This window comes from Hyposmocoma kahamanoa, unplaced genomic scaffold, assembly GCF_003589595.1.
Source record: "Hyposmocoma kahamanoa isolate Upper Pololo Valley unplaced genomic scaffold, ASM358959v1 224, whole genome shotgun sequence".
Taxonomy (NCBI): domain Eukaryota; kingdom Metazoa; phylum Arthropoda; class Insecta; order Lepidoptera; family Cosmopterigidae; genus Hyposmocoma; species Hyposmocoma kahamanoa.
This window is the reverse complement of record NW_020653743.1, coordinates 13,083,801-13,096,181: the sequence shown is the minus strand read 5'-3', so window position 1 is coordinate 13,096,181 and position 12,381 is coordinate 13,083,801. Positions and strand designations below refer to the sequence as shown.

Genomic DNA, 12,381 nt, shown 5'->3' with positions numbered 1-12,381 from the left:
CCGGTAACCGATTTTAATAAAACTTGGCAAATAGATGTAATTTCACAAACTTTTGAGGTCAGTTTTTTTAGTACTTTGTACTGAGACTATGTGAGTAGACGCATCATTAAAATAGACCTGAAAATTAGACCGATCGGTAAAGTAGACCAAAAACTGAAATAGACCAAACAGGAAACTAGACCAAACGGGATAGTAGACCAAACAGGAAAGTAGACGAAATGGGAAAATAGACGAATAGTGAAAGTAGACCGATCGGGAAAGTAGACCAATTAGACCGAAGGGTCCGAAACGTTGGTGTGTTTGAAAAACAAAAATGAAAACGTTACATATCCAAAAACCAAGAAATTACAAATAATGCAAACTTACATTATAAGGTATATGTATAATAATAACACAGAGTGTTATTATCATGATTTTTTTAAATAAATTGAATTTTGCTTGAATACTTGAACTTCTGTTGCCATACTTGAGCTAACTGGTAGCAGTAGAGCTCCTTGTCAGTAGCAGTAGAGTTATTTGTTAGTGGCAGTAGAGCTCCTTGTGAAAAGTTCCTCCAGGGAAGTACTGCCACCTTACTTATTTCTGCCGCCATGCAGTAATGTCAGTATTACTGTGTTCCGGGTTTGAAGAGTAAGGATTCTGGTGAAACTACAGACACATGGGACTTGTGAACTTATGTCTCAGGGTGATAGGCGCAGTGGCAGTACCCCTCAGATCTTTGCGGTTTAAAGCAACTGTTATAGACAGGCGTGTAACTTACCATCAGGAGCACGACTTATTCCTCCCGTCACATAATATTATTTAAAAAAATGGTTTTTGTAAATCTGTATAGATAATATGGCCCACCGTCCCAATACTTTATAACATCATTGAACGCCCGTTTTTAACATGTCCAATGTCAGAAGAAATGACAGACAGACGGTGATGGCGTGGAAAGCAGTGTCTGTGAACCCGTAGCTCGTTGACAGCTTGGAAAATTAATATAGATCACTCACGGAAGCTGTCAACATTTTTTCTCACGTTAAAAATATGTTAACTCATTAGCAAGTGTCTTCTTATGTTACCTACCATTGTTGGGTGAGATTGTAAATAAAGACCTAGGCGTTTTGTAATGCAGCGTGTTTCTACGAAGATGAAACCATATCGATATCCCGGCCTCTTGATCTCTATATTTAAAATATTAACAGTAGAACGTAGAACTGACGAATACAAGTCAAATTTGAAGTCCCAATTTGACTTGTATTGTTCGGTTCTACGTTATACTGTATATTTTTTAAATAAAATTGCGGTCATTGCACACGTCTCGTACGTTAGAAGTCACCGGAGAGGAGGAGAAGGAGAGCTGTCAAGAGGCCGGGCCGTCGCCGACCATAGATTAACGGTGGCTAGTGATGCGCCGTAGAACCATGACTTTCTCACCTTAAGAGTCTATGAAACCTTAAATCTCCTCCTCTTTCGTCCGAGCAGTCACCCGAGGCGTACGTGTTACCGCCAATTCATTAAAAATATAGTACACCCTAACACAACAGATAAAATATGTCTGCCGATGATACTTTTACTCGTGAAAGCAATCCGTCTGAAACTGAAGAACATGAATCACCTATCAGCCACGTTACTCTTCGTCAGCGTCTTCAGGGCAATTATGGCAACAATCTTGATCAGTTTCAAGAAACAGTCTTGTCTATACTTATGGACATCCAATCAAAGCAAGATAAGCAACTGGAATCCTTATCTGCTGATCTAAATAAGATAAAGCTGCAGAATGCCGATATACAAAGAACGCAGAAGGATCTAGAAGAAGCTGTCCGATTCAACTGTCTGCAGTATGACGACTTGGTTGTGAAAATCGGAACTCTGGAAGATAAGATTAAAGAGACCACCACTATAAAGACGGTGCAACAGGAAAATAAGGCACATATACATGAGTTACAGACCAGACTGGAGGAGATAAACCGCAAACTACGCGAGAAATCAGTGGAGATAAGAAACATTCCATTCTCCAAAGACGAGAATAAGATTGAAGTGGTTAAAAATATCTACAATTGCCTCTCGCTGGAATTTAGTAAAGATTCAGTGCTGGACATAAGTAGAGTATCCACCAAAGATAAGAACAACAAACCGCTTATAGTTGAAATGAACACTGTCCAGTCTAAAACCCAATTCCTAGGAAGCCTCAGAAACTATAACAAGGCACACAGTAATAACCCGTTGGGCACTAATAAGCTTGGGTTTGCTGGAAACAATACACCAATCTTCGCTTCAGACTACCTGACACCGTTTGCTGCAAAGCTGTACTATCTTGCAAGAGATCTTAAACGTCACCACAACTACAAATACTGCTGGACTAGACATGGGAAGATCTATGTGAAGAAACAGGATGATTCTCCAGCGATCCTTTTGAAAAGTGAAGTGCAAGTAGATGATCTTAAAAAGTGACTGTATAGGAACAGTAAGGACAGTATATTTTTATTTTTATTTTTATTTCTTTCTTTACTTTTATTTCGTATTTTTTTGTCATGTAGTTTAAGTTTACCTGAAAATTTTAGAATTATGAACACAACCTATGACTCAAACAATGTTCTATTAGCAACTAACCAACCACCGGTAAAACCAGTAATCTCATCAAAATTAAACACTAATTATCAAGATATTTCTGAATCTCCCAGCACTGAACTACTTTGTTTCAATTGGTATGCAACAATGCTGGAGCACCCTCTTCTTACATTTTATAAATGGCCACTTTAAATTACGTAATCGATGATGTCGAACGAACTCCTCTCCAGCAACACTCGTATTTGCGTGATGTTGAAGATTGTAAGTACAAACTTGATGTGTTGGGTGATAGCCTGTCAATTGTAATCCAAAATATCCGCAGCATCAACAAAAATCTAACTGTTTTTGAAGCATATCTCGCTAGATTAAATTTTCTGCCAGACATCATCATCTTAACCGAGTGTTGGCTACAGGATAAGTACACGCACTTTGCTTTACTGAACTATAAATACCACTGCTCAAGAAATTACCTTAACCAAAATGATGGTTTAGTAATATACTCTAGATTTGGATTAGATGTTCAGATAAATGAACCCAATTTCCAATTTGGAAACTGTCTGACAATTTTGGTTGAGCCTGGTGTCTCGATTGTTGCTATTTATCGATCTCCAAATTTCAGAACCAAGTCTCAAATTGACAGCTTTTTAAATTCACTCGACAATGTTCTATCAGGACAGAATTGTAAAACATGTATCCTTACAGGAGACATAAATATCGATATTGGACCTAATAGTAGAATCAGCGACAGTGACAAATACCTCAATCTTCTAGCCTACCATGGCTATCACATGGCCTACAATGACCCAACTCACGGTAAAAATTGTCTAGATCATTTTGCAGCAAAAAACACGCTAGAGATTAAAACAATTGTTTGTGAAACCTCAATTACTGATCACTATACCATCTTGGCCTCAATTAAAACGAACACCACTAGACTCCCCTCAAAGCCTGAACGAACTACAAAAATTAATTTTAATTGTTTATATACCGGGCTTTATGACTTTGATTGGACTAACTTGTATAATATTAACGACCCTGATATTGCCAATGAGTACTTCACGAATACTCTTAAAACAATCATTAGCAACTGTACTACTGTCCGGAAATCTCACAATAAGCGTAACTTGAAACCCTGGGTTACTCCTAGCCTACTTAAATGTATCCAAAGACGCGATCGCTTGCATGGGGCGCACAGACGTAATAGCCAGGACAAAAACCTCGAGTGTATTTATTTACGGTACAGGAATATATGTAACTATGTACTCCAAAACATTAGGAATCAATATAATGCTATACGGCTTCAACAGAGCTCTGGAGATCTGAAAAGGACCTGGAAAAACATTAAAACCATATGCAATATTGATACCCCTAAGTCAAAAGCTCAATATGATCTGCACAATCTAGGAGGCACCTTAAGAGATTCGGCTAATATTGTCAATAACTTTTTTACTTCAATAGGGTCAAATCTGGCTAATAATATACTTGAATCTACAGGCGTTACGGAAGACAATCTAAAAAATAAGGTTAATCATGGACTGTATAATAACGCAGCATCTTTTTATCTAAGTCCAACCGATCCGTCAGAGATCTCTACTATCATACTTACGTTTAAGACGGACGGTGCACCTGGATGGGATGGATTGACTCCCAGGGTGCTTAAGGAAGTGCGACACGTCATTGCTGTACCACTTGCGCATGTGATCAATTTAAGTTTGTCCACGGGGCGTGTGCCGACACTGCTAAAAGTTGCTCAAGTTTGTCCTGTATTCAAATCAGGCGATAGGCATGATGTAAATAATTATCGTCCGATCTCTTTGCTCACCCTTGTGGCTAAACTATTGGAAAAAGTGGTAAACAGGCGGTTGTTAAATTTTTTGGAATCATCTAATTTGCTGGCGCTAAACCAGTTTGGATTTCGGCCTGGTAAATGCACTGAGGACGCTGTTACACTTCTCACTGAATGCATTGTACGGGGCATGGACAGTGGTGATAAGTGTATCGGTGTCTTCTTGGATCTTCGGAAGGCTTTTGATACCGTCTCAATTCCGTTATTGCTTAGGAAACTAGAAGCGTTTGGAGTCAGAGGACTGGCATTGGACTGGTTCACGAGCTATCTGACGGAACGTAAGCAGTTTGTAAAGCTTGATTCTTGTAGCAGTGATATGAGTAACGTGACCTTTGGCGTACCCCAGGGAAGTGTCCTTGGGCCGACGCTGTTTCTTGTTTACATAAATGATTTGTGTGGTCTGGAAATAGCGTCGGCCCGGGTTGTGACGTTCGCTGACGATACAGCAATCATTTTCAAGGGCAAATGCTGGACGGATGTTAAGGCGTCCGCAGAAATAGGTATGTCACATGTTACTGATTGGCTTGCTGATAACTTGTTGACACTCAACACAGCTAAGACGAAATTTTTGTGTTTCCACATAAATGCCAAGTCACGTCCTCCTGATGACGTTAAGAGCCTGAGGATACATTCTTCGCTATGCAGAGATAATTTTACATGCACCTGTCCATCAATTGAACGCTGTGTACAGATTAAGTACCTCGGCATTTTGCTAGATCAGAATCTTAACTGGAAAGCCCACATAGAAAGCTTGGTGACAAAAACTAGAAAACTTCTTCACATCTTCAAAAAACTGCGCTACGTTGCCAATGGCTACCTCTTACGGACTGTTTATTTTGCTTTGTGTCAGTCGTTGCTAACATACTGTATCGTGGTCTGGGGTGGTGCAGCAAAAACTACACTTTTAAGACTGGAACGTGCACAGCGAACTGCTCTTAAAGTAACTTTTAATAGAGGTTTCCGCTACCCCACCTATCAATTGTACAATGAAAATAAGCTGTTAACTGTTAGGCAACTTTATATTCAGAAAGTAATACTACGTTTTCATAGGTCAGCTAAAGAATTAAAGATCTCACACCAACAGGATAATGTCAGGTTGTTACGAAACTTAAAGTCCAGAACACGCCCCTGGGCAATACCTCGAACTGGATCTGTATTTGCCCAAAGATTTTATTTTCACATGGGACCTTTATTGTACACGCGGGTAAATAATGATTTACAAATACTATGTAAACCTGCGGGTCTAGTAAAAAGGCGCCTGTTTAACTGGCTAGTTAATAAATCTTATGTACATACTGAAGAACTCGTAGCGGTACACAACCCGTATAACCAGGGCATGCATTAAAATCCAGCAGATATTAAATCTAGTCACTATATTAAGATAAAACTAAATATATATTTAATAATACTTAACATTTAACTTTACTGAACAATTACTAAACATAAAATTAAACTAAATTAAATTAAAGTAAATAAATAGATAATCTATGATATGTTTTATCTACATTCCGCGAGTGTACTGCATGTTGTTTATTCCATCTATACCTATGTTTCCTTTGTACCGGTGATTAGTGGTTGGCGAACTCACTCAGTCTTAATACTTTGCCTACCTACCTTGCTTTTATGATTTGATTTTGGTGTTGATGTGGATCCACCTACAATGTTGAGACTTCGGTTGGTTGTTTTCCGATTCGTTGGTTTTGTTAACTTTTTTGTTAATTTTTTTTTTTTGTTCTATTTCTTTTCGACTGTTTTATTATGGCTTACAAAATGTTACTATGTCAAATTGTAAATGTGTTCAAACTTGAAACCACTAGTGTTAATTACCTACTTTTTTAAATTACTTTACTCTTTGTTTAATTAAACTAAGGTTACTATTAAATTAATTATAATTGCAACGGACGAAAGACTTAGCTACCCATAGTACAGGGGATCCTAGTTTGGGAGCTAAGCACTATTTTGTACCTGTTTTGTTTTTGCAATAAAGATTTATTTATTATTATTATTAAATGGCTTTGGTTAATTCTGCATAATAGTGTTGTATCAATTAATTTGGAAAAAATATATAATAAAGTTGAGGACATGCACTGATACTATAAATGTGTGAAAACACGATTCTTAAAAATTTTCACTATAGAAAAGAAAAAAAAACACAAATTTACGTCGAAATTTTACAAGAAAACCGCTGTATTCAATAGGTACCAATGACTTTTTGAATATCAACTGAAGTAAATAGAACACATATAGTATACGATCTACATTTTTTAAAAGGCTTTAATTTGATTTAATATGTAAAAAAATAAATTCTGAAATAAAGCCAGTGTCCCTGTCGCTCGACCCAAGCAAAATGAACCGTATTAATACGGGAAAAAATTGAATTCGTGCTGAGGTAGACTCTTAAGTCAGTTTTTTATGATATCAAAACTACAGGACGAATAAGTCGTCTGCCTGATAGTAAGCGACAGACAGCTATAGCACTGCCACTGCGTGCGTCAACCTGAGCCATTAGCTGACACGTGTCTATAATTTCAAGACAAGACAATGACAAGACACGACAAGACAATGTGTCTATAATTACACCAGCTCGTTACCTTTCAAAACCGAAACACAGTAATGCTCGTATTACTGCTTGGCGGGAGAGGTACGCCGTTAAGGTGGCAGTATTTCCCTGGGCGACCTTTTCCACTAGGCGCTCTACAAGTTGGTGATAACATACATCGCTTTATGTTTTAGAATAAATGCTTTTTGAAATTTTGTAACGTGGTATCAAGTAAAGTTAAATAGTCATTTATTCCATAGGTAAATATTTACACTTGAAAACGTCATTTTTTAAGCTACTGCTCGTTCACTACGCTGACCTCCCTTAGAAGAACAAGCAAGAAACTTCAGGGATTGCTCTTTTCAAATAAACTTAAATGCTATGGAATACACTTTGATTCAAATTGTGTGGAATCTAGACTCTTGTTGTTTTTCCATATTTCTTTATCTAAAACATACTCTTCAATTTTGTAATATGACTTTTCAATTAAAATACTTTTAATGTGAGTTTTAAACTTAGGAAATGACAATCTTAATATATTCTCCGGAATCTTATTGTAAAAACGTATATAGTTCCCCATAAAAGGATCGTTTACCTTAGTTAAACGAAATCCTGACCATGAGTTTGGACTTAGTTCTAAGGTTAATATTACGGCTATCTTATTTCTTAATGAAATTAGGTATATTTTTACGGGCATATAAAATATTTGAGTACTCGTAAATGTACTGTAATGCCACAGTCATGATACCAGTCTCCTTAAACTTGTCTCTGAGAGAAACCCGATTTATTATTAGAAACCTGATTTATAACAATAGGTTGAGACACGGGGCAATTTTATTTTTTCATTTAGTTCTAGCTTTAGTTTTTAAACTTTCATTGTATTGAATGACACGTCAAAAGTGCTCTTATACCATGAAAGTCATAAAAATAACAAGAACTGCATGAAGCAAATTGTGTATACGTGAAAACCTAAGAAGTTGTATTTTTTTTTTGTATGATATAAGTGCCGGGAGGAACAAAGCGTTCGCCTGATGTTAAACGACGCGCCTGTTAGTTGCTTTAAATCACAATGATCCGAGGGACACTGCGACTGCGCCTCCCAGAGACATAAGTTGAATTGTCCCACGTCTATTTAATTTCACGCAGTGATGGTCACTACTTGGCGGCAGAAATAGGAAATAAAGATGGCAGTGCTTCCCTGGACGAACTCTTTTACAAGGAGCTACACTGTTAGTAAATTGTCATGTTGTGTTCAGATGTGTTCATATTACAATTACAGTGCGAATCTATTTTTACGGATCTAGACCTTTACAGGCCCCATGGTCACGGCTCACTGATGGGACTTACAAAGTGCCTGAAACGTTGCTTTAAAAAAAATATATATATGCTATTTGAAATGGAGAATAGTTTTATTTTGAATATGTAACTATCTCGAAAACCTAAAAACTCGATATTTTATTGTATTTCTCTACCTTGCTTAAATAACGAGAGAGATTTTAATTTTCTATTTTACAAAAGCGTATCTGGCTGGAGTTCCCATTTCTCTTGATTATAACAAAATCTGTACGAGTTCACAGCAAATTATTTAAAAAAAAAACAACATGGCGGCTATTTGCACCTGTCACATGTTAAGAAATGTCGAGTTATTTGCACAGTTGAAGTGTTAACATTTTACATTTTAGTGTGACAGAATTGTAAATATTTGGCTCACAATCCAATTACGAAGTTCATTTTTATATTTGTAGACCACAAGAAAAATGTATCGCTTTAGAAAATTTATTATTTTAGTCATACTTTAGTAGCAATGCAGCTCCTTGGGGAAGACGAGTTCCTCCAGTTAAGTACTGTCACCTTGTCTATTTCTACCGCCAAGTAGTAATGCGAGCATTACCGCGTTCCGGTTTTGAAGGGTAAGTAAGGGTGCTGGAGAAATTACAGGTGCATGGAACTTGCCAACTTGTTTCAGGCGTGTCCGGGCGCGGTGGCAATGCCTCTCAGATCTTTGCGATTAACTGCCTTAACTGGCTCCGTGGTCGAACGGTTACCACGCTGGTCTGTCACGCAGAGGTCCGGGGTTCGATTCCCGGGGTTCGATTCCCGGGCCGGGAGAAATATTCGTAAGACCTACATTATATTTCATTCGTGAGTTTGGGTGTAATTTGTGGTTGTCTATGGCACCCGCGATACAGGGTTTCCCTAGTGCGGGGCTATGAGTGTGTGCGCTATTATTATTCGGCTTCTGCGCACTTGAATGACAAAAACTTATGGTAGTGACCTGTTTCTTTGTTGCAGGTTAGCTCGATCTACGATTTTCGGAGTAAATAATGTAAATGCAAATTTAAAAAAGAAAATGCAGAGTGAATCTTTGTTGGGACATTAGCTGAAATTTGTGTTATGTTTCCTATTTAATTATATTGTTTCATGTTTAAGTTTTTATTTAACTCGCGTCCACGTTTGTTTTTATTTTATTCATATATTTTTATTTCTTTTAATCGGCATTTTCGAAAAGGCTCCACTGAAAACCAGCGCTGTGGCCCTGCCGCAGTATTAGCTGAGTCCTTTTCAGTGCAATAATACACTTTTAATACTAATTATTAATATTGTACTCCACGTGTATTGTGCTGAATAAATTACATTTCTTTCTTTCTTTCTTTCTTTCAAATGAGTTTCTTACTCGTTCTTTTCCGGGAAATAAGGGCCTTAAGAATGAGTAGTAGAGTTTAATGAATGTGATAATTTCAACTGTGATTTGTTTACCTATAAAATGGTGATTATTATAATAAAACAAAGAACAGAGAGAGAGACTGTAAAGAAATTATCTACAAGCAGTAAAGTGAGCATCTCCGCGTTTCTGTTTTGCTGGTGAAACTAGGGACTTACCAACTTTACGAGTATGTCTCAAGGTGATGGGCACTAACGCTAGTTAGTGTCTCTCAAATGTGTCGATTTATATACTCGAGTAGCTCTGCAACTGTTACGGATAGGCGTGTCGCTTACCACCAGGCTCACGACTTGTTGTCCCGTCACTTGATATGAAAAAAAATATCCACAATGACACTTTTTTGGTGACAGTCAGAATGGCGGGTGTACCTTAACGGATCCTGACAAATTTGGTATCAAAAAAATGTACCTAATTTGTACTATTTAGTACCTCTGTTTAAAAAATTTGTTCCTCCATCAGAACGGAGTTATAGCAATATCAAAGGTACACCCGCCGTATTGACTGTCAATATGGCGGATTACTAGTATGTATTTAATACCTATAAAAACTTCTTTTCCAAAAATGTGTACCTTAATAGTACTCTGAAATAAAGGAAACTCCAGCTGGATCTGCTGGTTAGTTTCTGAGAAATAAGATAAAATATGTTGAGATTTCAGAGTGCCGTGTGCACCTTAACAAATCCTGACATATTTGTCAGAGGGCAAAAGGTGTCTCAGCTTGTGCTGTCTGGGACCGTTGCTGCCGCAATCAGCGCTGTTTTTCAGCGACTTACTTGTCACTGAAATCGTAGGCGGGTTTGAATGCCACGAGGTCCTAAAACATATTATAAACATTTGAAAAACTGTGATTCAGTAACATTATAATAAAATAATAGAATATAAATTGAATTTAACAAAAAAAAAGGTAAAAAAATAAGTAAAAAATATCGAATAGTTTTATCGAAATGTTAATTTGCAAGGCATACATTTTTATTTCTGACATAACGACAGACGGAAAAAAGAAAATTTAATGCTGCGTGGAAATAATAATACGCGTTATAAATCACATGGTCTGGGAATGATAAAAAATCTCTGGCATTTGTCACATAATTTTTTCTTGACATTTCTACTAGTAGGCCGAGTCAGGTTGTTGACATTAGTTTACATACGTTCAAATAAAGTTTCGATGTTTTCTCGAAATGTTGAAGTGTTTATTCAAGAAACAGAGACCTAGTAGTGGTAAGAGTCAGAATGGCGGGTGAGTGAACAAATTCGGTTCTGGTACTCTCCTCGATACAGTTATAAGTTATTTATTGAATACTCGAGACCATTGTTTTTAAATTACATTTCAGATAACAGCAAAAACATAGCACAACGGTATGACATAAATTACGTAAAAGGACTTGCTGTGCAGCAAAGTACAGTCCAGAATTATGGAGCTGTACTATAAAATTGTATGGCGGTACAATTTTAAACGAATTTTCAGCAATCTAAATTATATAAAACAGACAGTATAACAAACATGAATAAACTATATAAACTTCTGCCCAAAGAATACGTATGTGTAATGATTATTCTAATAATAGGTTTCCGGACAAACGATACTTCTGCTGTAAGACGTTTCTGTGTTGCCATAAATTTGTACTAAAACTGTCATCGCACTAATGAAAAAAAGTCGAACCGTTTTCGGAGTAATGAAATTGGGAAAAAAGAAATTCGAGTTTGTGATACGTTACCCAAGGATTTTGGTAGCATTGGAGTTCCTTGTGAAAGAGTTCGTCTAGGGACTGGGAGTACTGCCACATTACCTAATTCTGCGGCCAAACAATAATGTCAGCATATGGGACTTGTCAACTTATGTCTCAGGCTGACGGGCGCAGTGGCATTGCACCTGTTATGGACTGGCGTGTCACTTGTTCGTTCCGTCAGTTGATATTAAAAAAAAAATACGTCGGTCAAATTTATCGGTGACATCAGTGTGCACATCTCTAGTCAATATACGTCTTACTGGACACGAGTTTACCGACAGACTTAGAAATTAGAGTCCTAAGTACATGTCGTCATGGGGATTCGAATCGTCGACATTTTAATTTAGAAACAATCGTCCTTCTACAGAGTTACTGCCGCACATTTTCATTCAGATCCATTGACTTACAATTATATGGACGTCGGGTTCGCGCTAAAAAGTGTCCGAACATATAGGGCGTTAAAATCGTATACAGAGCGTCATTCACGCTTTAGTCGTCGTTTGTTCGACTGACAGCGAAGCAAGCAAAATTAGACAGTACTGCGATGACATTACAATTTAAATTCAACGTTTTAGCTTTTTCATATTCCTTTACATGTCACTACGTTTAAATAGGTTGACTTGGGACATTTTTTTCGTGGTTTTGGTATTAGACCCGTCGTCCATTTATTTGTAAGTCAATGTTCAGATCTGTCAAATTAAACGACATACATACATAGACAACTGTATAAACTTGGCACGTCTTTGTACCACGACGAAATTTTTCGGGAGCTGTCATAATGACAGCTCTAAAGTAAAATTAACATACTGTATTTTCTTTACAAAAACGATTAGATATACATGCCCAGATTTTTAATTTGAATTTAAAACATGGTTTTGGACTTATATCAATGTGTTTATTAAATATTTTCTTTTTTTTTTTTAATGAAGAACTGTCATACATTGGGACAGTGTCAAAGATTGGTACATATTTACCTTACTTTGATTTTCTCCGAA

At 37.1% G+C, this 12,381-nt stretch overlaps 2 protein-coding genes across 4 annotated transcripts in view; both read left to right on the top strand.

Annotated features, from left to right (window-relative positions):
• LOC113228101 (filamin-A) overlaps positions 1-12,381 on the top strand; it is a 199,089-nt gene that overhangs the window by 35,192 nt on the left and 151,516 nt on the right. The gene's annotated exons all lie outside the window — the stretch shown is intronic.
• LOC113228291 lies at positions 1,537-2,436 on the top strand. The gene has a single exon (XM_026461557.1). The coding sequence runs from the start codon at positions 1,537-1,539 to the stop codon at positions 2,434-2,436; it is 900 nt and encodes a 299-aa protein (XP_026317342.1).

Coding starts and splice junctions, on each gene's coding strand:
- LOC113228291 (XM_026461557.1), top strand. CDS start 1,537: ATGTCTGCCGATGATACTTTTACTCGTGAAAGCAATCCGTCTGAAACT.